This window comes from Rhinolophus sinicus, chromosome 3 (genome assembly GCF_057876585.1).
Source record: "Rhinolophus sinicus isolate RSI-liver-muscle chromosome 3, RSI-T2T, whole genome shotgun sequence".
Classification (NCBI taxonomy): domain Eukaryota; kingdom Metazoa; phylum Chordata; class Mammalia; order Chiroptera; family Rhinolophidae; genus Rhinolophus; species Rhinolophus sinicus.
This window is the reverse complement of record NC_142503.1, coordinates 64,828,822-64,855,141: the sequence shown is the minus strand read 5'-3', so window position 1 is coordinate 64,855,141 and position 26,320 is coordinate 64,828,822. Positions and strand designations below refer to the sequence as shown.

Here is a 26,320-nt window from a genome sequence, read left to right as displayed (position 1 = left end):
TCCTGGACAGTGAAATTGAATGGTGGGGGCGGGGTGGATTTTGTGAGAAAATGCAGGAAGAGGGAAAGGAACCAATAATTAGATAAATTTTTATGAAAGAGAAAATACTACAAAGCCTACTGGCAAAATACACTCCAAAAACAAACCAAAAATTTTTAAACTGTCATTTTCAAAACATACTATGCTGGCAGTCAGCCAGCCACAGTTTTCACCAAATACATAATAATGACCCAAGGGCTTTATATCTTCAATCAGGAAAATTTGAACATCCAAATTCTCCCACCTTTCAACATCTCTGAGTTTATTCTGAAAGTGTTACCCTGTTTCCCCAAAAATAAGACCTAGCTGGACAATCAGGTTTAATGCATCTTTTGAAACAAAAATTAATATATTAAAATAAGACCGGGTCTTATATTAATTTTTGCTCCAAAAGACGTATTAGAGCTGATTGTCCGGCTAGGTCTTATTTTCGGGGAAACACAGTAACCTGTGAACTAGCAAAGCCTCCCTCAATGATCCCTTTGGCGTCTAAACTGTTGTTTGAAGAATCAACTTTGTTATACTTCTCTTTGGAAACCAAAACACCACGACAGGCCTGGGTAATTGGTTACATAAAATAAGATGACATGGGCTCATTCAGGATCCCCAAATTATACATACACACACACACACACACACACACACACACACACACACACACACACTATGAGTGTATATACAAAAAAGTATGATCGAAAAATACAGTGAATGTTTAAATTTTAAAAATTTATTACAGTGAAACACATTGCCATCAATCTCCCTGGCTTAGAACACACTTATCCCATTGTTCTTGCCACTTTCTGAAGCAGTTCTGATAGTTCTCTTTCATGAGTGTCTTTAGTTATGCTGCTATGGCTGCCTCGATGTCCTGAATCAATTCAAAATATTTACCTTTCATGGTCATTTTGACTTTGGGGAAGAGCCAGAAGTCGCACAGTGCCAGATTCAGTGAATAATGTGGATGAGGGCACACTGTATTGCTTGTATTTGACAGAAATTGCCATACCAGAAGTGATAGGTGACAAAGAGCCTTTCCTTTGTGATCAAAATGTACAGTGAATGCTGCTGTCAGGTGCCATCCAATGGAAAGGCAGGGATTTTCAATATGGGGAAGTGGTGCTTCAAACCTGAGTAACAGTGTGTGGCAAGTTTCAACTTGTTCTGTGCAGTCAGTCAGGTGTGAGCTACGGTTGAGAGAAGGTGCATTTTAAAGTGTGTCGCAAGTCATCCTCAATCATGACAGCACTCCGTGTCACACATAAATTCTAGTATACGGCAATTTATGTCATATAAAAACATGACGGTGTGTCCTCATCCACCTTATTCACTGGATCTGGTACCATGTGACTTCTGGCTCCTCCCCAAAGTCAAAATGATTCAGGACATCGAGGCAGCCACAACAGCGCAACTAAAGATGGTCACGAAAGAGGACTTCCAGAACTGCTTCAGAAAGCGGCAAGAACGAAGGGATAAGTGTGTTCAAAATGAGGAGGGGAGTATTTTGAGGGGGATTGATGGCAATGTGTCTTTTACTGTAATAATTTTTTTTTTACTTAAACATTCACCATTCACCGTATTGTTTGATCATACTATATATATATATATATATAATTGATATATAACATAGAAGGCTCAGATAAAGGAGAGGCTTACTTTCATTGTGCTTTCTGGTTATGAGTATTCACTCTACCCTGGCAAGGAAAAAGGGCAATTCACTAGTGGTTTTATCTGGTGGAGAGGAAAATTACTTCAGGATAGCATTTTTCATAATATTCTATAAAAATGAAGACAGTACATTCCTTTAATATGTAGATGGGGTATTAATTTTCTAATTATTCATGTAGTTCCATAGATGAGTACTTAATTGATGATTTCCTACATGTAGTGATATATCAATGAACAAATGTCAGACTAAGTTCTTTTATGTTAACTGTGATTTTAAATTTGTTTTATTTAGCAATCTGAAGCTGCCTTTCTAACTGACCCTCTCATAAATAGTTTAATTCAAATATCTCATTGGTCCCTTCCCAGTTGGGAGTAAACAAATTAACACTGGGCAACCATTTCATTTCTCTTACTTATTCCTTCCCAGTTGAAAGGAAACTTGATGGTAACAAACCATTCATTCCTCGTACTGGCCTTTTCCTAGTTGAGGCTAAACAAAACCGACACTAAACAGTCATTAGTCATTACCTCTGCAAAGACAGTTTCTTTCTGGCACTGTCCCTTCTCACTCTCCCACACACCCCCAGAAGCACTAACACACAGCTCTGACCCTCTGATTGTTTTGCCAATCCAGCATTTAGGCCCCGTCCAGTTCCTTCTACCCACCTCCCAGTGGAATCTGGAAGGAGCTGCTGTCAGTCGTTTCCCATTGTTTTTGTAAACTATTTGCGTGACACCAGTTCTTTTTCATTTTATATACTTTACCTTAAATTGTAAAATTTTGAGAATCAAGGCATTAGCATGTAAGTGAAGAAGTTATTTCACAGAAGATAATCTTTCTAAATCTCAACCAGCCTCTCCTTCCCTCAGTCACCGAATTCCTTAGAGAGAAGTAGCTATAAATTGGCTCAGGCTCAGTTACCACAGGCCTATTCTTTGAAGTCTGCATGCCTTGTGCTGAAATTGTTCAGGACCTGGAGTCTCACCAACTTCACTGCAGCCTCACCTACTGGCCCCCTCTCTGCTTCACTTACCCCAAGCTTCTCCTCTAGGGCAGACTGGATTTTGAAGTGGGGAGGCAAGGAGAATGGTGGGGGTTCCTTCCTTGTTTTAAGTAAAGATGATTCTTTGGTGCATTTATGATGTTTTCTAACATTCTGGATGTTATTTCAGTTGGTGGCCCCAGCCTCTTACCATGTTTGTACCTGTAATGAGCCACGAGTATTTAACAACAAAAATATTACTGGAATGGTAGGAAAGAGTTTTATTTTCCTTAACAACAAAATTATTGTTTCTAGAGACTTTTTTGTCACATTGTTCATGAATTGGTGCAAAATATGCCACCTTGATATGTGATCTTCTTAAAGAGTTCTTTGTACCCTGGGAGCTAGGTAAATGTACCACTGCTCTAAGCCTTCCTCTTTTACTATGGGGGGATAAGTTTTGACCACTGAATATGTCACTTAGATGTCATTTGTCATCCTTCTGAGTAGCACTCTAACAGGGTTTGTAAGAGCATCATTTTGGTTTGCACTGTAGCCATCTACCCTTGTTTTAATACTTCGATTTTGCTTTTGGTATGTCCATACAGATGGTTGAGGCTGGCAGATAAATCTAACGTGTGAACTGTATGTAGAATCTGTACTAAAATAGAGACACGGTACAGTGACTTCTCAGGCTCTTCCATCTCCATCAGGTGTTTTCTGCATCAAAGAGAATGGTGAGAAAACTCCGAGATGTTTTTCTCTACTGTCTCACAACAACACTTTAAGCTGAGATATCTTTATGGGCAGACAAGGAAGAAATGCATAAGCAAAGGTTTCAGAAAGCTTCTGCTGACTGATAAAGCCTAATGAGAAAGAGGAAACTATACTGACTGAAAAATTGTATAATCCACCTTTCTAGAATTCCTTTTTCATTTCTTAAAATATAACATTAAAGAACATGGTTATTTTTATCAAATTACCTTTGCAAAGCTGTTTTGGGGTTCTCTGGTTTGCCTTCTTTAGAAAAATCTTGTGGAGGTTGAAGATTAGTTTTCTTGACAAATTCCTGCCTTTCATTTTAATTAACATTAGTGGTGAGTATCTTTGAATTCACCCCATTAATTCGTGTCTCTCATATTGATGAATGGATATGAGGTTGACTGTGGGAATACAAGTGTTTTGTTTGAAGACCAGTCCAATTTTTAGGAAATAAAAATATGACTTTCCAGAAGGCTAGAAAATTTGTGATAATATTTCTGTTCATTTGCAATGTACCCATGTAATCATAGACATCAGATTTGAAAGAGAGTGTCCAGCTCAACCCCCCTTAATTTTCTAGATTAAGGACTCGGAGCCCAGAGAAGATGAGTGACTTCTTTAAAGTTATACAGATAACAAAAATCAAATCCTAAATTTTACTAATCGCAAATTCAGTGCTCTGCCACCACACTACACAACCAAAATATTTTTATGTACTACTAGAATTAAATTTAAGTCCATAAAAGTCCATTTACTGATTGAAATCTCAGCATCAATCACTTCAAATTTTTCTGTGTTATTTCTTTTTATATTATCAGTCTCACTCCTTTGAGAATTCAATATTATTTTTCCTGTTTTTCTAATGGGAACCTTAACCATCTTAGTTTCCAATTCAGTATCACACTGAAAGTACTTGCATTCATTTATACTTTGTGTCCAATCAATGTATAATAGTTTTTTGTTTTTTGTTTTTTCCTTTGGTCTACAGACCATCCTGTTTCCTTTCAATGATAAACTCCTGGACGGCAAGGACATTGATGATTTTCTGTATAGTACAGCCAATGTAAAGTACACTTTGGGACCCTAAATAAGTATCTTAACATGAATTGCTACTTCCTTCAAGTTCTTTTTTATAATAATATCTTTGCACTCTGGGGCAGCCCCATGTCTCTGTTGTGTGTGGCATATACTCGCTGGGGGCGTTTGCTAAGTGATAGTCATTATAATAAGAATTATTATTACAGCCCATTCCTTCTGTTTCCTTTTATTAAGCCCACCCTTCTACCAACTAACTAAAAAAGCCGATCACATGGAAAACATTTTATTTTTAGTCTTTAAAAGACTGGTTTCAGTTAATCATATAATACAACATAATTATGGAATCTGAAAATTGGAAAGAACATTGGAAAGCAATCTCTTGTGCTTACCCTAGAAAAATATTTTTAATAAAAGTAAAGACGTCCTCCACAAATCTTCAACAACTAACGTGGGTTACAGCCATTAAAATCAGTTCTTTTATATCTGGTACAAATCCTTATTACTGCAATGGGATCCCATGACTTATTTATATGTATGTCTCTTGTGGAAAGACGTCGTGAGTGGTGAAGGACATAGGTAGAAAACGAATCTCTGTTTTCTGAAGATTGTTTAATTAAGCTACCTATATTATTATTATTTTTTCACTTCTGCAATTTTTAATAGAAAAAAAATTATCATGAAATGAAAGGCAGTGATAGAATTAATTAAAGTCAATCTTGGGAATGATTTGCCTTGAAGGATCAATAGGGAAACAAATGTTTCCAGGCAAGATGAAAACGTCAGTCCACGAGGTTTTACTTGTCACTGCTCATCAGAAGTGACTATAATTTGGGTGGGAGGAAAAAAATTAAAAACTTGGCTCCCAAAGAGATGCTCCTGAGTTCAAATATAAGGCATAACCTGGTGCCTGGCTGCATTCACAGTCTTCATAGCACCTCTTTGCCAAAGAACAAGTTAGATTATACTGATTTTGAGCTGGAAGTCTTGAGCTGGAAACTCCTTTGTTACTAAGGAAATTTCCTTGAGAAATCATCTTCTGGATTCCATACACCTGGGGATAGCACATTTGAAGACGGGGGTCGAAAAGAAATATCCAAGTCAGAAAGCCGCACACAATTCAGGCTAAATCTGGTTGGAGAAGAAAAGCTGCTCCGATGATGAGGGAGCTTCCCCAGCTCGCCTGTAGGTGGGTGTGTTTAACAGAAGGAAGCAATGGGAACCCGCCTGTCAGCCAGCCTTTAGAGCTAATTAGCTCAGCACACAACAAAGATAAGTGAGCCTGGGAGGAGGGCCCCCTGAGGGGTCTTTTAGATTCTGGGAAATGTCTGATTGGCAGATGTTAAAAGGGATTCTTTGGTAATCCTGTGCATCAATGAGCTGCACAAATTCGGTCCAGGACTGCAAGAATTCAGGCATGAGGACACTGGGCAGCAGGCTCACACAGGCAGACCCGAGATGGACAGAACCTTGGAATCCCTGAGACACATCATTGCCCAAGTCTTGCCTCACAGAGACCCGGCTCTAGTCTTCAAAGATTGTAAGTACTGAAGGGGAAACAGGGTTTTTGACTTTTTTTTTTTTTTTTTTTAGAAAATAGTCCTAAACGTCTAGTCACATCCTATTTAAGTAAGATTTCTTCTAAATCTCTGTAGTCGTGTGCTGTGGTCTAAGTGATATTTAACTTGTTCCTGACTTCAGGAACATGATTTCATTTCATTTCACCTACGGGTAGTAGTTGCTGGGTTGTTTTGTCAGTGATACATCTTGCTAACCGTTTAGAAGTCTCTCCTAAAATCGAAGACTCACCTAAGACTTAATGAACTTTTCCAGATGCTTCATAAATAAATAAATAAATAAAGCAAGGCTGATTGCTACTAAGATTTAAATTAAAAAATAACTTGGATATGATAAAATATGTCTATATTTGCTAACTTGTTTAACCCTTCATAGCATATATTAGTCATGTTAAATCAAATATTGCTTTTGTCTAAAATTTTTTGTTGCAAACAAAAGTTAGTACATCACCACTGAACTCTTAAATTTTAATAACAAATTATAACACTTTAGTTAAAAGGCCAATAAAATTAGATGTCTTCCCCCCTCTGCAACACCCTTCCCTCCAAAAAATCTAAACAGCTATGGCAAAGTTATTTCAAAGTTACTTCTTTTAATGATTATGGAAAATAATTCAATCAAGCTTTCCAATTCTAGCAATATTATTAAACCATTTGTCATGTTACTTGGTTTCTGGAACCAATTTGATTTCCTGCTGCTGCAAAACAGACTATCTTCCCGTTGTATCTTATCTACAGTGGGTTTCATATTACAAAGAGCTTCTGAAATAGAACTTTGCTATGGAACTGCCCAAAAGGTAAAATGCATATGGAATTCTTTTTTTTTTTTTTTTTTTTTTACTTCAATAGGTTACAGCTTTCTTCTTTGTAAATCTCGTTATGTTTGTCTCCATCAAAACTTCAATGGTTTGGATTTTCCCTTTCTGATTGCTGAATAATGTTAGTTTCCAGATGTCCTTTTAGTTTATATTTTTCATGTGTGATGAAGAAAAAGAAATGTTAGGCCATTTTATTCTATAAAGTTTTCTTCTTACAAATTAAATTTATGCCCTCTGAGGCATAAAATAAAAGCTTGCTCCTTCCTTTCTTTTCTTTTTTCTTTTCTCTCTCTCTCTCTCTCTCTCTCTCTCTCTCTCTCTCTCTCTCTCTCTCTCTCTCTCTCCCTCCCTTTCTGTCTCTCTCTTTCTCTCTTTCTTTTAAATAGTATCTTCAAGTATGTGTCAATAGCAATGTTAGAACTAATAAAAATCACTCTCACCCCCAGCCTCGCCTGGGGTCTATTCAGGTTTGGTATGTTTCTTGAAGTGAAAAGGGAAGGAAAGAATGTCTCTCTCCCACAATAGCATTGAATTCACTAATGAAGGGTAAAGGGCTCTTGACCTGCCCTAAGCTTTGGATAAATTGTTTAGGAGCAGGGGTCCTATTTGGGGAGTTTGGGTAGTAGAAGCAGTAAAAAGGAAAAAGGGGGAAATTTTTCACTGAGTTCATTGTGAATTTAAGAAGTTTAATCGGAAATCATATGGCTCACTTTTTAAGATGAACTAAATCCCAGAAATTGTTTACAAGTTTAGCACAGAGAATAGAGAAAGGATTAAAATAACGCATACATTATATTCTGTCATCCAGACTTTGCAGGAACTCTTTTATATAGAAAGATAAAGAAATGTCCTATTTTATGTATTTCATTCATTAGCATAGAACCTACATTCAATCAGATAACCATTGCTTACCCTATAATGGGCTGCCACTGTGCAGCTGCTTAAATGGCTTCACAGGTGTGAATATCAAACTGCTGATGTTCTCTCTTCAGGTGTTTCTGATCTGAAAACTAACTAACTGAAAGTAAGCCAAATGGCAGATTTCTGTACCAGGAATTTTTATAATATCGAAATATCCAGCCACTTGCCATCCTCATGGAGTAAATGGGAACAGACTAACTTACTTTTTGGGGCATAACATCAAAAGTCAGCCTGGAGACCGTGCCATGCCTTGGTAACCTGTGGTGCACATGCCAGAGTTTAGCACGTGGACTTTTCTTTGGCACATCTGTAAGTTGCTGCCACTACACTCCTGTTATACACAGCCTATAAAAAGCTGTCATCAGCCTTGAGTGACAAGTTCTGTGCAGCCGCCTCTCAGGCACTCCTGGCTCCTCTTCCCTCACCCTGGTCCAGTCTCTTCCTGCCAGAAGAAAAGGGCTGAGCACTTAAGTTCATCACTGCCAATTCCTTAAGAAAAATTGCTACCTTACTTTCCTGCAAGATGAAAAGCCAGTCCAAGAATTTTTAAAACCCAGTACAGTTGAACAAAGGAGCATAAAAAACACTGTAAAAGTGCTTTTCTAAATTTCTCTTCTATAAATGTACAGGCGGTTATTTCTCTTAATTCTTTAGAAACACATAATGCAGGGGATGTAAATGATCATTTGACTAATTTATTGCCCTTAGTTGGCATTTGATTTTTTAAACGCAAGCAATAGTAAATGACATTTTCTCGTCAAGTTGGTCAGGAAAACCACCCAGAGTTTCCTGGTCTGAGACCAATGCACATGGGGATAGTTACATTCATTTAAAGAAATAAAATTTGAATGTTTTTTCTCAGCCAAAGAGGCCCTCCAAGTGGCATTTTGCAATACATTAAATCCCTCATTTGTTTTAGACACAGTGTTCATCTGGCAGTAGTTGTGATTGGTTTTTTGCTTTCTTTCTTGGAAGGAAATTAATTTCATAACAATTTTTTTCATCATTTCCCTATTTTACATCTCAAGTGAAAAATAATGGAAATACGTTTTAAATAAGGTGGGCTCTCAATTAGAAGTTTGCTCAGTTCAGCTGGCATTGGATTGTTCTTCACTATCTAAGTGTCTCCATTTTGTAACAAGGGATGTTGGGAGTCTCCATACCACCAGACAGAATCTCTTTGCAAAGAAATTAAGGTGTATCTTCGTGTTGCCTTCCACTCTTGGCTTTGTGCAACATCCAATTTATTTTCATGCGCCATGTATCACAACCAAAGAGGAGCTATCCTAGAAGCAGCCCCTGCCATCTCTTTTAAGAGTATGTGTGTTAGCTTACTATTTGCTGGCTACTGTTTGACAGCTCCTCACATGCTTTCTCGAAGGAAATCACCACATGATTTCAAGATGGCTACATACTCACATCCTCTTTGAGTGTTAACTCTTCAAATTACATGAGAACAATATGCTTATCTGTCATCTGCAGGCTCCTCCTTCATCCATTCATATAGTCATGCTAGGATGTCAAGTCCTCCTCAAGTCAGGACAGGCACTAGACTAAGAACATTCCTTCTTCACAGCAAGATAGTAATGCAGGTACTACTGTTATTTACAGGTAAGCGAACTGAGGCTCATGGAAGTTAAGGTGACTTGCCCAAGGTCATATAGCTAGTAAGTAATAGAGCCAGGTTTCAAATTCTATCTTCCAACTCCTCACCCTTAGCCACTAGAAGACATTGCCTCTCAGAGGTGTTATATTACCATGTCATGGCAGTATCTGTTAGGACGATAGAGGGGGCATTGAAATGAATTCTTCTATTGGTGTGCGGAGAGCACCCATTAAAAAGGCACATCTGAACAGGAGTGTGACAGGAGACTGAGAGGAGAAGGGCATTTTTGAGGAGCGAGAGAACAGCTTGTCCGATGGCAGATCAGGCGATACAAGAACAATGCATTGCGGGAGGTAGAGAGAAGGCTGAGAAGGCAGGTGGAGTCACACTAGGAAACCATTGGAGATAACGGTGATCCGAGATTAGTTCTGGAAGTTTCCGGCCTTATGTTGCATTGGGGAAAAGATTATATTGACATCTGTTGGAGTACATTTCCTGATACTAAATTTGGAAACAATTACAGCTTTTTCACAGCAAGAATCCTTTTGCCCATTCAGGCAAGGTTTATAAGTCTAAACATGCCAATAGGGAGAAACAAACTAACCAAAGGCCCAAATCAAGGCCAACTTTCTCAAATACATTGTTAAAAAGCTGTCTTAGTTGTCACTGAAGCCATGAGAATGTGTTGGTTTCTAGCATTGACTTATAAAGTGACATGCTAGATTTCACCAATATGTTTCCCCAAATTGTATAATGGAAAAATAAGATGGGACCTTTACTATAAACATTGTACAATTAGAAGCAAATTTCTCACCTATTGGAGGTGCATTAACTCTTCCATTAAGGGAAATATTTTCTGCATGAAAGGTTTTATTTTTATCACATAGGTGCATACTTTACCTCAAAAAGTACATTTTTACCTTCTGGTCGAAAATATTCGACCAGACTGTAGAGCTATTAAAAACATCTCGGTAATTATGAATCTGGTTGTATGCATTGTGAGAGAGCAAAAATCCTCAAGAGTCAAGTATTTTCTCTTTTTAGTGTAGTTATCTGAAATCTATAAACTTGATGGTAACATTTATGGTTTTTGCATTTCACAGAAAGGAATGGAGTAGGATGTAAAGGATAAAGGTACTTGTGCAGTAAAATCTCTACATACACTGCTTTGCATTCCACCACATGAAGTATGCCTGAAAGAATATGGTTAAAAAATAAAAGTCCTGGATTAATGACTGCATCTTAATTACAATAATTTGAACTGTGGATGTTTGGTCTATCAAAGTGTATTCAAATGCTAATTTTACTTGAAAAAAAATTGTATTGAAAGATAACGCCAACTATTTTTATTTGAATTTATACTAAGAAAAATGCAGATTTCAGTTCAGATCTCCCTGGGATAAGCACCATTCTCCTTTTTTCAGTAAGTATACGTTTGGCAGAGTTTAAATACTGAAAGTCTCAGCCCCAGAGGAAAATTTTACAAAATGGAAAAACAGAAGTGGCTTCTTGATCACTTTATGTCCCTATGTGTCCTAATACATTTATTTCTTAATATATAAGTAAGATTTAACAAATCAAAATAAAATGATTGACACTCATCCTGTGATCAAATCTGGTGCCTCTTCATAGTCTGCTATCTCTTCTCACCATAGGCTTTTTTTTTTAACAGTTAAGATTTGTTAGCCTGAACTCAACTTTAACAACTTCTGAAACTCATGTGTTAAGTTACAGTCCATAATAGGATACAGCTGCACAAGGGTGAGTTTCTAAGTTATGAATTTTCTGTTTAAATGATACGGTTTTACTGATTATGTGCTACAGATTGATTTAAGAAATGTAAGACAACTTTAGAAGCCTTTCATAAAAGAATCTTCTTTATTTAATACATTTCATATTGCAGTTTTAACCCCAAAGACTCTTATTTCTTTTTCTCCATGTTCAAACGCTCATATAAATTTAGTCTGTCAAGGTAGTTAAAACAATCCTATTTTAAAAGAAAAGGACAAAAAAGAAAGAATCCTATTGAAAGTTTAATATTGACAAAATAGGCAATTATTACGCTCCCTGTAGTTCTATTCTTTCTCTGGCGTCCATGGAATGCTGTTTGAATTATGGTTTGGGTTTTTTTTTGTTTTTTTTCGTGCTGCGATGATAATCAGTTGATCCCTATTTTGATCTCATCCTGTTAGGCAGCTGTGGGAACCCATCATTTAGTCACCACTCCTTTGGCGCTTATGGCTTGTACTGTGTAGTTTACATTTCTCTCATGTGGCTCTGCGTTATGAGTTATAGCTTCGCTGGCATGTTTTTGTCCACACCTATGTTGGAAATCTCAGAAGGGCAAAGCCATAGCTTGCACTTCTCTGTATCCCCCAGGTGTCTCTCACAGGGCCAGACACCAACCAGGAGCACAACAAACCTGTGTTGATTGCTGATTTGGTTGGTTTTCTCCCTCATAAAAGGGGGAAAGGTTTTTCCCATTGTCAGGTGTTCTCCTTTATGATGAAATGAACTGTACTGAGACCTTCTAAGTCATCATCCACTGACACCTTAATCACAACCTAATTGCATGCAGGGTTAAGTTGACAGCCAGGTGAGACAAGAGGAGCATGGAGGAAGGGGCTCTGAAATAAACAGCCCCCTTAGGCAGCTTCCCCAGTGCACTGCCTCCGGTTGGCCTTGGGAGAGCAGCCTGAATGATCCCATTCACCACCCTGGCATGGTGACTTATGAGGTGTGACAATTAAGTTCCCGAACTTGTTGCAATGATGTTGCTAACCTTTTTTGATATCAAAAGGATCATTTGTTATGAATGTGTACCAACTGAACAAACAGTTAACCAAGTTCACTATTTGGAAGTGCTGAAACGGCTGCATGAAAAAAATTGACAAAAACGACCTGAACTTTTCACCAACAATTCATGGCTCTTGCATCATGACAATGCACCAGCTTACACGGCACCGTCTGTAAGGGAGGTTTTAGCCAGTAAGCAAATAACTGTTGGAACACCTTCCCTACTCACCTGATCTGGCCCCCAATGACTTCTTTCTTCACCCGAAGATAAAGGAAATATTGAAAAGAAGACATTTTGATGACATTGCAGACATCAAGGGTAATAGAACGACAGCTCTGATAGCCATTCCAGAAAAAGAGTTCCAAAACTGCTTTGAAGGGTGGACTAGGCACTGGCGTCAGTGCATAGCTTCCCAAGGGGAGTACTTCAAAGGTGAACATAGTGATATTCAGAAATGAGGTATGTAGCACCTTTTCTAGGATGAGTTTGCAAACTTAATTGTCCTACATCATAGCTTGCGATCCTTATATTCACCCACAGGGTCTGCCCTCAACTGTAGATCACGAAAGGCAGTGCTCCATGCTCTTTTGAGCCAAACTTTGTGCCTCGTACAGAAATCCTGGTTCGATAGCTGTGGCAGGGTTGTGAAAAGCTTTCTTATAATGACTGTTCCTAGGGAAGGTACGTTATACACCTAAAGCCACATTTGCAAAGATATGACCATTTTAACTAAGCAGAACTGGTCAGCAAAACAACCTGTGTTGTTGTTTTTTTTTTTTTTGATTGTTTGTTTGTTGTTTTTTTAGATCCTTGGTTGGTTATCTAAAATCTACAGTCCTACAAAGTCTCTTAAATAGAGTGCAATGTCGGTGCCCAGTGGAACATGGGAAGACATATACTGCCTGATTGGTTAAATGGATCACATCAAGTTTTTATTTTATGTAACTTTTGTGATTGTATGACGTCATCTGACCCATGATGCACATGAAAACCACACATGGGAACTCAGCATGCTGCTGCTGCTGTTTAATTCTGATCTACTTAATGACTTTTTATTTTAATTTGTCTTTGTGATTCCATCTGGCCCTTTCATATACTCTCCCCTCTGCCTTCTTTAAAAAAATCACCCTGTACTTCCGAAGATATAAAAAATAAGTATTACTTAAGTTTCTCCCAAATGATTTATAGCTCAGCAATTTTAAATTCTAAAGGTGAAAATTAAACCAAAATGAATGATATAGTTTTTGCATATTTGGGAGAATTCCCTAGAGGTTAACTTTGTAAAACACTAAAAGGATCATAATTACCTCAGGAAGAGTGTTCAGGGTAGAGGATGGGGACCAGACCAGAAGAAACGAAAAAGCACAACAAAGAAGAACACAACCAGCTTTCCAGCTGCTGAAGGAGCTAGGCACTGACACTGGAGCATTACTAAAAAAAAATTCCTCTGCTGGGAACAAAGCAAGACTCCAAGATGTCTTAGCCCTGCTGTGTGGCTGTGGCTACCTTTGAAAGAGTGTCTACACAAAAGAAAAAGGGGCCCAAGATTCCTATAGGTCGTACCCGACATACAAGGCATGTCAGCAAGATTCCATTTAGCTGGGTCAAAACTTGGCAAAGCCTGAGGATGGTTATAAATGATTATAGACAGTTGACTCTGTTGCTCAGTGGCCTATAGCTCACCAAACCAAGCACCAGACCCAAAGGTACCCCATTTTGCAACTCATTGTGTTTGAATGGCAAATTGCATCATGCCTTCAGCTTACCCCTCTTATTATTTGGGGGTCCTTTTCTTTTATTTTTCCCTCAACAAAACCAGGAAATCACATTGGCAAGGGCAAGTTATACATGATTGAATTACAAGAATAGAAAATATTAATTAACTTTATTTTAAAATATTACCTGCTAAGACTAATTGAATTAAAGGTTGTATTAAAATATTATGTAATATAAATCCATCTGTTTGGAGGCAGAGAATCAATTTTAAAATCTGTTAATCATCTTGAAAGCCTCTTAATAATTTATCCTTAAATGGTAGCCTTTTCAATTTGTCTTTAATTGTTTTTTGTAATGTAAATTTTACCCAGCTAAAATTTTTTCCATGTAAGGCATAAAGAAATGGGTTCTTTTTGGGGGGGATAGATTTATAGCATACTTTCAAGATTCCTTTTTGAAGATAAATGATTGTCTTTCATACAAGACTTATATTAGGTAATTGAACTGGGCGATGAACTATAATATTTCTACTTTGCTGAAGCATAAGCAGTCATTAAACATTAACATAAAAGTTAGATCCTCTCTGTAGTTTTTGCTAAGAGCAGGTCTACTGCCTTTAACATCCACTAGAAAGTAAATAATTGGAACAAACATCCATGTTTCCAGATTTTGAGACATGTACTAGTTCATCCATTTATTTTCCAGCTATTCTGACGTTTTGATTTTACCAGTGAATGATATCAAAAGACCTTTCTCTTTTCCATCTCTGAACTCTTCAGATATTTTGGAAATAAATAGCACAATGTATACAATTAGAGAATTTTCCAATTTGCAGACTATTTTTAAAACGTTTAATGATATGGTTTCCAATCCAAGAACAGTCAGTTTCAAAGATTCAGTATGCAAGCATATAATCAGGCTTTTCCTTTCTTCCTTCACCTTCTCTAACCACAAATAATGGCAAACACTCTAGTGCTTACTATGCTGAAACTCTATTCTGAGCGTTTTCCATTTTAAGCCTTAGGGCAACCCTGTGATAAAAGTACAACATTTACAGATAGAACTGGAGCAGTTAGGTAGGTATCTTACAGTGGTAGAGACAGGAACCAAGCCCAGGCATTCTGGCTCCAGAGTCCATAATGTTAACTGTAATACTAAGTACACTGCCTGCCTGTTGATAAAAGGTGGAGAGACAAGATGCAGCCGTACACATTTCATTGTGTTTGAGCCAGGGCCTGTTTAAGGACTCTTCTATAACAGACTCTATAGTACATGGGACATTTATGTTCTCTCCATCTCAAAATTCCTATATGAAAATAGAGGTCATGTGTCCCTCCCAGCACCTCCATTGTGTCCAATCTGTGAAAATCACAAGCTCTGTATTTTTAGAATAAAAGCCCTCTGAGTGTTCAGTTATGGATTTCCTTCTCTGAAGGGATGTGGTGCTCTTTCCAGGCTGCCAAAAGAGCACTCTCTTGCTTGCTTCATCTTCTACTCACAGATTTTTTTCTCCCGAGCTCCTCCCAGAAAAGCGTCTCATTGGGCTCACCCAGCTGCACAAGAGCAGCTGCAATTCTCTCCAAGTCTGGGCCCTTCCTCTTCGTGGATGGAGCCACCTCAGATAATACAACAGCACCTCAGTAAGGACAAAGGACAAGGGACTCTGTGCTCTTGCCTTTCTCTTCCACTTGGGCAAAGCTGGGACACCAGGACAATGCGGTTGATTTTCAGTTATTAAAAGAAGTTATGTTCCCTTCCTCTGTCTCTTGTCAAATCATACTCCCTTCCTGATGGCACCCTTTCCTGTGGCTCCCTTACACAATTCCTCGGCTGAGGCATTATTATTTTTCTTACTCTTTTTATCAGATACCACCCTCACTCTTTTGGGATCCAGATTTCTCTCTCTTCTCCCATCCCAGTCTAAATTTCATTCCTCTTAGGTGGCCCAGCTTTGGCCTTCCTCTGACACAGATGTTTCCTTTTCAGCCTACATTCATCTTACTTTTCTCTTCTACTGATTTAATTACTGTGCCATAAATTTTTAAGTTTTAAATATTACTTTAAAATCAACTCTGTGCTTCAGTGTAGCACTGTAATATTTTGTTCACTAATTATAAATATATTATTTCTACACATTGTAAATCTTTACGGGCAGAGGTCTGCTTTGAACTTTTTTTTTCACTCCATAATATCAAGGTCAGTATCACCAGGTAGACTATGCCAGTGTCACATTGCTGGTTAATTATGGTGTTATGGTCCCCTAGTACCGCAAGCTACTTTCACATCCTTTTCAATGGACTGCTCCAGTAAACCAACATAAATGGATTAGAGATGGCACTCTAAGACAAAAATATTTGTCATCCCCCATTCAGGGTTTTCCTAAGCCCCACTGATTATGGAGGTAAAGCCCTAGCTATCAAGCACTAGTAATCCCTTGTCTGTTCTGACCAGGCTTCATCTTTCTGCACCTACTCCACCATCTCCACCAGCTGAGGCATGGCTGCCACCACCACGCCCATGTTGTGTGGGCACTACAGTGGTTATACATGAAGCATGCTAGTCCCAAAGGAAGTATTGACCTCTCCAGGAATCATAGTGACTTCTCTTACCTTCTATGTGTTCATTCAGTAGCACTCAAACTGCTCAGATGCATAGAATTTTCTTAGATTCCAGATGAATTCAACAACTGCTTCTAGATAAATAGCACTGTGCAGGACACCAAGGGGGCTACAGAGAAGAATAAACCAGCATCCCCACCCTCTAGAATCTCACAGTCTGCTGTGAGTTTAATAACAGAAAACTGTATTCTATAAGATGAATTGTTATCACAAGGCATTTCATTCTTTTAGCCAGAAGGAAGTCCAGCCAAGTCTGACTTGATAAATTTAGCCAGCAGCACCACATCCATTTTATTAGCATGGTTTATAGGAGATTAAGTGCTAAAACACGGGACCACTAATGGAATAAGAGCTCAGAAAAGAAGATTCATGTGGACTGGAACCAGTGGGTAAAGCATGATGGAGGAGGTGGTATTTCCTCTGACGGACTGGAATAAATTGGAGGAATAAGGGGGAGGGACAGGAACAACACTCGAGGTAGAAGAGAGAACTGGAAACAAGGCACAGGTAGAAAATAAGCACTCCAAGTGCAAGGACACTGGTGTCACTGCTCTTGCTGAAGCTGAGTCAGGATGGCAGCTAGAGAAATCCTTAATCTAGAGGATTAGATGGGATGGTCTTCATTGTTGGATGTCTTCATTGGTCAACTGTCTTCTGTAAAAACCTTAATGCTGACCTTTGTAGTCAAACAGAAAACTTGGCGAAGGTGAAAATGAAAGACTTGCTTGGGGATCTAATTATGAGAGACTTGCTTGGGGATCTAATTACCACTCTGAAAACTTTGTCATGTTCAAATTTCAAAACACAGTGAAATAGAAAATAGCCATACTAATGTCTATAAATTACACAGTACATTTTCTTGTTGATACACAAAATATTCAAAACTGCTGAGGTGATTTGTCTTAGTCATCTTGGGCTGCTGTAACAAAATACCATACAATAAGTGATTTAAACAACAGAAATGTATTTCTCACTGTTCTTGAGGCTGAGAACTCCAAGATCAAGTTTCTGGAAGATTTGGTTCTTGATGAGAGCCCTCTTTTTGGCTTCTAGATGGTTGTCTTCTTGCTATAGCCTCACGTGGCTGAGAGAGAAAGCTTTGATGTCTCTTTCTGTTCTTATAAAGGCACTAATAGAAATCACAAAAAGGAACTGGCTTTTATGCTATTATTCCTGGGATAAAGACCTTTTTCTTTAGTGTCCATTGAGACAAAGTAGAAACTTGCCAAAAAGAACCTTACTAAACTTTGGGAAAAATAATGCGTAGCCCAAAAGGTTGTGTTCTAAACTATACCTTCCTGACTTAAACTTGACTTTCGCTGATGGCCCTCTGCCCAGAAAGCCTGTACAAACCCCTCCTCAGTCTTTTGTCATTTCCTCTTGTTCCTCCTGTTGTCTCTCTTTTCGCCATCTTGTCTGGAAAGACAGGATTGGAACAGGATGCCTGGTCACAGCCCCCCTGAGGCACACAATTGGTGGTTATTTACACCATTGCTTTAAGCCAGAGCAAAGTGTTGGCTGAAGGTTGGTCATCAGGATACCTGTTCTCAGAGACATAGACCGCCTCATGCAGCGTGACAGCACCACGCTGGAAACATGTCATAGCACTTGTATGAAATAATATTGGCCTTTGCTTTATTTGACTTTGTCAAGAGCAAGTGTCAGAAAAAGAGCCCCTGGGAAAAGGTCCGTGAAGTAATTCCTGTGACAAGCCGCCTATTCCTCCCCTACCCACAGCGTTACAAATACAGACTATCTTTCACACCTCTGATGACATTCAAATACTCAGCTAACACTTATTATGCTCCTACTGTGTTCCAGACTTTGTGGAAAAAATGACATAGTTCTTCATCTGAGGAGCACTGTCTCTAGTAGGGGTAGACACACATGAAAACAACTTAAATTCTATCATAATTAGAGAGTATCTCATGCTGAACAGACTGTAGGTTATACACTCAAACAAAAACTAGGTTTCAAAACCCAGGTCTAAGACTTAGTAGCTGTGTAATTAATTGTACCCTTTCACTTCTCATCTATAAGTTGTGGGTGATAAAAACCTATTTCTAGGGGGTGTTGTGAGGATTAAATGAGAAAATGCATAGAGTCTGGCGCATGATATAACAGGTACATGATAAGGGGGACTTGAATGCAACTTCTTCCTCCAGCAGAGCTTTTCATACTTTAATGTGCATCAGATCACCTGAGACTTTTGTTAAAAATGCAGATTCTGCTTCAGTAGGCCTGGAGTGCAGCCTGAGATCCCGCATTTCTGACATGTCCCCAAGTGATATCCAGTTTCCGTAGCAAGGATTTGCAGATTATTTTGGTTTTGGTTTTATTTCTAAGGAGCTGATGCTGGAGGTGAATCTTTAAAAAAATTAGCACATGCTATCAAGGAAGACAACAGACAGTGGGAAGAAGAGCAGAATGGAAACCCAGGGCTTGCCAGTAAAATAAGAAGCATCGAAATGTGTGGGACCTGGGAGGTGACGTGAAGAGAAAAGTTTGGATTGAGAGAGAGTAGCAAGACATAGGGTTTTCTATACTTTGCCAAAGGATTATTTATCCTGTAGGTAATGAAGGACTCACAAAAGGATTTTAAGATGTGAGTGATTTGATTCACTGTGAAATTCAGAAAGATTACTCTGGAAACAATTGGAGGACGGGCTGGAGAGGAGGATGATTGGCGTCAGGAAGGCAGTGTGGTATACTTGGCGAGATATGAGCCAATGCAGCAACGGCAGTATAAACTGAGAAGAAGTGATGGCTCTGGGAGACATCACGATATGGAATTGACAAAACTTGGGCATTTATTAAATATAGAAAGAGGAAATTAGGTTTAAGGTTCCTGCCAGGTTTCTGATTTAGGTGACTGGATGAATGATCACATCACTTTCTAAGTAATTCAGGAAAAAGAAAGGAGTTTATGGAAAAGAAAATGAGCCAAGTTTGGGAATACGTTGAATTTGTGTAACATTCAAATGGAAGCATCTATTAATAAACTTGGAAATACAGGGGAGTAATTGGGAACTGTCGGTGTATGTGATGGTAGATGAAGTCATAGAGATTGGTTCTGTTATTCAAGGAGAAAAGGAGAGAAAGAAACAAGAAAATGTAAGTACAAGATTCTCATGCAAACCAACATGAGGGGAGAGCCGAAGGAGAGAAACCCACAAAAGAAACTGAGAAGAATGATTAGAAATAGGGAAGCAAAATCAGGAAGAACCTGTCAGAAAAGCCCAGGGATATAAGACTTTCTAGAAGAAATTGATCAGCTGCATCAAATTCAGTTAGAGGTCAAGTAAATAAGGCCTGAAAAGTAGGAAATGGTGATGTTTGCCAGAGTGGTTTCAGTGGAATAATGGAGAGGAAAACCAGATGGTGATGGGTTAAAAATGAATGGAAGATAAGGAAACAGATAGTAATGTACAATATTCTTTCTAGCAGCTTGGCTAGGATGGAAAAATTTTAATAAGTAGCAGCCAAAAATAGTCCCAAGGTTGAGCGTTTCATCTGACTCATTCATTCATTAATTCATTTATTTGTCATCTTGAGCATACTTACGTGGCTGAGAGGAGTGTGTACAGAGAAAAAAATTGAAAATAGGAGGTCAAGAGAATGACTCATATACCAATGCCCAGGAGAAGCCACACAAATTCATTTGAGACTGGAGGGAGTAAAGTGGAACTGGGCACTTGTGTAGATGAGCCACTAGATGTAGGACTGGCTATCACATGCTTCATAGCCCAAGTTTGTTCTGTAACACGGAAGGCAGGCTCACTGGCTGAGCACTGACAGTGCGATTGCTGCTAGAGACTAAACTCTGCAGTGAGGCTTATCCTCAAACGTGGATGGTTTTCTTCAGCAGTACTTGACCCTCTGCTCACATTTTCTTTGATACTGTCCATGAACCTTGTTGTTATGACATCAAACCATCGAGGAGCATGTTTTTCATAGAGTATCCTCTGATATACCGAGCTTTAGAATTCCAAATAGCAAGCTGGCCTTCTTCCCTCTGCACTCCATTCATCTGGTTTTCTAGTCGTCAAGAGGAGCTAGAGATAGAAAGATGGATTGTGTGTGTGCGTGGACATATGTTGTACTCTTTAGGGGTGATGGCATACACAAGACCATCAAAGAAATATTCCAAGGTTGCAGAATGAAAAATATGAAAACTGCTACTTTTATTCATGCAGAAATTTTACTTCAAAACTTAACATACCTTTGAACTCTTTAATCCACATAGTTTTACATGTCAAAATTCTTGTGTTCATTTTACCTAAATAATCATGAGTTTTCATGTTCTTACTCCAGTTTTCGGCTGAACATCATTCAACAATGAACTTAATCAAAATAGTAGGTTAATATGCTTTGTTGACTATCGAGCAACAGGCCACTGGCTTTCGTTTTAGGCGTCAATCTTCAAGACATCTCTGCTGAATGCCGGAGGCCAAATGCAAGTAGAAACACAAATCAACCAGCTCAAAACTCCTTTTCTTAGAGATGGGAGAGAGGGGAGGGTAAGGAGCAGAAATACAGTTTAGGAAATAAAAGTTCTAATGTTACTTTGAGTTACATTAACTGGTAGGAAATATTATTTCAAATATTTTTGAATGAATGAAAAAGTTCTCTCACCTTGACCACTTCAATATGTTTTTTATTGGTTAGTTCAAGTATCCTCTCTGATAGTCTTACATGTTCCCAGTTTCTTTCCAAACCACTTCTTAAAACCTAAGTACTGCAGTTTTTAAACATATACAGGCATCCAGTTCCTTAGTTGTCTCAAGAATTTGCCTGAACTACACATTTTGAAGCTGATTGGTGACTAGGGATGAAAAAAGGAGTCAGGTACTCTAGTAAACAACTTACAAGGGGTTGTGCAATGTTTTTTTCCTGAAGGTCAAACTCTGTGACTCTCCTGACTCCCTGAAAAATATCAAAGCCCAGCATTTTGAAGCATATCCATCCAGGAATGTATTACAGAGAATGCCAAAAGGCATAGACTCTATGTTACACAAAGAATGCTTGAAAGAACAAAATCTATTAAAACTAGAACTTGCGGAAACCTGAGAGTTGTTTGTTTTAGTATAATTTCATGTGCAAGGAAGAGACAGCAGTTCAAAATGGCTTAAGGAAAAAGCAGATGTGTTGGTTCAGGGACTCAAGCTATGTCATCAGAACTTAGTCTTTCTTCCTTCATGTCTTGGTTCTACCCTTTTCTACGTTGGTTTTCTTGTTAGCCATGCTTCCCCCTTGCTTGGGCAGCACCTATCCCTCCAGCAACCCTAGTGAAAAGGAGAATCTAGTCTTCCAACATTTCCAAAACAATTCCTAGACTCATTGGCTTTAAATGATTTGGCTTTGGTCCAATCGCCACCCACAACCCTGCAAAAGACGTGGTAGAAGGAAAGGTGGTTCTTTAAGGGAAATCTTTTTACTATTCCCACAAAGGGGAAGGAAGGAAATGGCAGGCAAGCAAAAACAGCAAACGTCCTACACTGCCTACAAGTTGTGTGGTGGACCCTCACATGGTTAACTGGATAAGCTCCTTTGAGGCCCCAGAAATGGGAATAGGTCACTTGGGTGAACCTTACAGGAAAGCACTCCCAGAAAGGACCTTTTCATAGTCAGGACCCTTAGCAGTTGACATGGGCTGCCTCCGAATGCGCTGAGTATCAGGTCCTTCCACATGTTTAGGCACAGGCCAGGCAGGCAGCTGTCAGTCGTGTGGAGCAGGGAATTCCTGCATTAGGCAGGGCTTTGCCTGCTTGACCTGTAAGGTCTACAATTCTATTATCCTTGTTAATTTCCACAATTCAATTTGCAGTACAGGATAAACAAACCGACCTAATTTGATCTGGAAATTCTGCAGGCTATCACAGGTCATTTAATGTAAAACACATGGCTATAGCCATTACTATGTTTTCTGAAGTCATCTAACAGACGTGGTCTTTAACAAGGTCTCCATGTTATTAGTTTCACTTATGGCTTTTTCCAGCCTCCTGCTTATTACACAATTGCCTTTCATTCTCCTTTAGATTGGGGTGGAGAGCAGCATGAAAGAGTTTTCTTCTTTCTGCCTTTCTCCTTTAAATCTTACAATAGGGGAGTCCCTACCAAAATGACATTGCTTACAATTTTACCTCCAAATTTGACTTTCACTTTGCAGGTTTAAGGACCTCTGAGAAATGGGAGTAAAGGCCATGGATAATTATAGCTCTGGACAAAGTTTATTAAGGCAACTAAAAATTAATTTATAAAGTAAATTTAATATACTGTAATGTTATTAGAATTAAGGTACCAACCACTTGAGCCATACTCAGGAAGAAATAAACATGTTTGTATGAAACAGTATGTACTTCTTTCACAACTAAAAGCACCCACAAATAAAATGTTGTTTTGCCAGCGTATGTCCATCCTTAATAACGGATTATGTTCCTTGTCTTTTTCAGTGAATGTTGTGTCAATGTTACAGGAATTTTGGGAAAGCAAGCAGCAACAGAGGGCTACGTTCCCAAGTGAAGGTGTAGTGATCTATGAGTCGCTGCCATCTCCCGGACCGCCCTTTGTGAGTTATGTGACCCTCCCTGGAGGAAGCTGTTTTGGCAACTTTCAGGTAAGAAGCAACCATAAATTAGTCAGTGAATGTTAATGGGCTTTAAAAAAGAGTAAGCCATTTATGAAATGGTAACATTATAAGTTTTCTTGGATGTAGTGGAAAAAAGGTGTGCCATATTCCATTACATATACAGGAAAATTGGTCAGACATTCCAGCTTTTTTGAAATGGAAGTATTTTATAGTAGGGTGTCCCCTGATATTTCTTTATGGAAAATGAATTTTATAGCAGTTTATTTGTTTGGTATCTGCTGCCTTTTCCCTCAAAATATTTTGGAATATACCTTAAAGAACTAAGGACCTTTGGTGAAGTCTTCCCATCATGGCCCTTCCATCAGTAGAAAGTCTTCACTTTCATGAATTTTATAATCAAATACTAGTCAATATAATACCCACCAAAGCATGAGCAACAGCAAAGGTTGGGACTCACAGGGCTGGGTTCAGGCACTTGTCCTAAGCCCACGTTCTGCATCTGAATACCTGTATACTCCTGGGAAACTCATTTCACGTCTTGATTTTGACTTTGAGATGAGGAATAACACCCACAGGGTTGGTCAGGAATCATGAGATACACATGCTATGTGTTTATTTGGTACATTATCGGTATCCCAACGATTGTTTTCGTAATTATTCAAAAGACTCCCAGTTGGTTAGATATTTCTTATATTTATGATAGATGTAAATGATGATTCATTTCTAGTTATATACCTACTCACACAAAAACATTTGCCTGCTTTAACCATCAACATCTGGTTATCCAGTGTGTATAACAAATACTCATTGAATGACTAGGAAATATTAAGCATAGGGCCAACTACTAAGGATATGGTCCATACATGGAGGAAATCAATCTATAAAAATATTATAGTAATAACACAGAGTTATATTTGAGGGTCAATGAAAGTATAAAGGAAGGAACTTCTCAGTTTACCAGTCACCTTTATAAGTACTCCTTTAGTACAGTAAACCATCTTTCAATTTTCAATAACTGGCAAAATACTTTATTTATAGTTTATAGGCAATGTCAAACTCACAAGCAGTCAAGTTTCTCTCTTAGCTTTGACAAGTCGGAAGCCCAGCGGTAGATTTTCAGTCTACCTCTTTGTAGTTTAAGTTGACAGAACTTACATCATGTAATTTTTAGGACTAATCTCATACTTTATATTATTTCTATTTCTACCTTTACTCTCCCTTTGAACTTACTGTGTCTCACTCATTTATTTGATCTTGTTACCTGTTTTATGTGATTTTGGATATTTTGTGGAGCTAGGGAAGGATATAGTTTAATAAATAGACCCACAAACCTATGTACACCTAGGAGGAGTCAAAGAAGGATTCACAGGGAATGCGACCACAAGCTGAGATGTGCAGTTCGGGGTGTCTTTTCTAGTTGGTAAGGAGAAGATGACATTCTTAGCATAGGGAACAGTGTGTGCAAAGGCATAGACCAAAAGAAAACCACAAGCACTTCCAGAATTTGGGGAGCCTAAGTGTGCCTATGGCAGGGAAGTTATAAGAGATGATGGTTATGCTCTCATATCAAACCATAAGGGATCTTCATGCTTTGCAAAGGAGAATAGGCTTTCTTCTATATGAATTCAGAATGCTGGAAGGATTCTTAGCAGGAAAGTGATTGTATTCAAATTTGTTTCAGAAGGATTATTCTGGCAGTAACATGGGGTAATTTTAAGACTAATTAAAATCTGCTTTCAAAACTTCTGACCCAGTCAGCCATTGAGGCTCTGCCTTCTGCTACCCTGAGCAATGTTCACCAGAGGATTTTGACCTCTGACTAATGAAAGTGAATTGTCTGATGAGGATGATTTGAAAGTGGGTCTAGAAGCCTCAGGACAGAGCTTGGTATAGCCCCAGACACTTAGACCAGGATGAGGGGCAGGGAAGCGTGGAGAAAAGCAGCAGATGAGGAAGGGAGCCTGCAGTTCCATCACTGAACATCCTAAGGTGAAGTCTGCCCACTCAGACAGAGTTCCCGTCAGACTGTCCATTTCAGGGGAGACATCCTAGGGAAACAGAGCTACTCAGCCACAAAGCAAGGTCTTGCCAGCCACCTAATTGCATCTATTTCTTCACCCATGAATGTTAATGAACTAAAGATCACCAGACATCTGAAGAGGACATACAAATGACCAATAGACATAAAATAAAGATGCTCAATGTCACTAATCATCAGAGAAATGCAAATTAAAACCACAATGAGCTATCACCTCACATCTGTCAGGATGGCTATCATCAATAAATAAAAAATCAAGTGTTGGCGAGGATGTGGAGAAAAGGGAACCCTTGTGCACTGTTGGTGGGATTGCAAATTGGTGCAGCCACTATGGAAAACAGTTTGGAGGGTCCTCAAAAAATTAGAAATAGAACTACCTTATGATCCAGCAATTCCACTCCTGGATATTTATCTGAAGAAAGCCAAACCACTAATTTGAAAAGAAATATGCCTCCCTATGTTCACTGCAGCACTGTTTACAATAGTCTAGATATGGGAACAACCTAAGTGTCCATCAATAGATGACTGGATAAAGAACATGTAATACATGTATTATACAAAATGGAATATTACTCAGCCATAAAAAAAACGAAACCTTACCATTTGTGAGAACATGAATGGACCTAGAGGATATTATGCTAAGTAAAATAAGTCAGACAGAGAACGACGACAAATACCCATATGATCTCACTTACACGTGGAATCTAAAGAACAGACTAAACAAAACAAACAAGCAAACAAACAAAAAAGATCACCAGCATTTGAAGAAAGCCAAAAAGCAAAAGAGAAAAGGTCAAGGCAAGCAAGCCAAAGAACAGAAATAATCCAAGCAGCAGAGGACATAAGAGAGTATTACAATGAGTATTCTCAAAAATTATGGGAGGACATTTATCCCTAAAATAGTTATGCACAAAGAAGCAAACAGGGAACAGGAAATTTAAAATATGATTGCCAAATTAAAACAATAAAAGTAAATAAATAAAAGAGGAGTAAACAGGTGAGTGGACATAGATATTACAGCCAAATTAGTAAAGAATAATAAGGTTACAAAATATATAGTAAAGTAAATCCTCTAGAACTTAGTGCAAAAGACAAAGAAACGGAAAAAGATAATACAGGAGACCTGGAGATAAATCATGGTAAGTAAACATTAGTA

At 38.5% G+C, this 26,320-nt stretch overlaps 1 protein-coding gene across 2 annotated transcripts in view; it reads left to right on the top strand.

The window, feature by feature from the left end:
* The first annotated feature begins 5,701 nt into the window (after window positions 1-5,701).
* Window positions 5,702-26,320, top strand: part of LIX1 (limb and CNS expressed 1) — a 49,125-nt gene continuing 28,506 nt past the window's right edge. The window contains exons 1-3 of one of the 2 annotated variants that reach the window (XM_074328681.2): window positions 5,702-6,024; window positions 11,079-11,167; window positions 22,990-23,153. In XM_074328681.2, the coding sequence (XP_074184782.1) occupies window positions 23,004-23,153 (150 nt within the window). In that variant the 5' untranslated portion in view covers window positions 5,702-6,024; window positions 11,079-11,167; window positions 22,990-23,003. The remainder of the gene's footprint in view (window positions 6,025-11,078; window positions 11,168-22,989; window positions 23,154-26,320) is intronic. The other variant, XM_019727921.3, reaches the window with a different exon arrangement.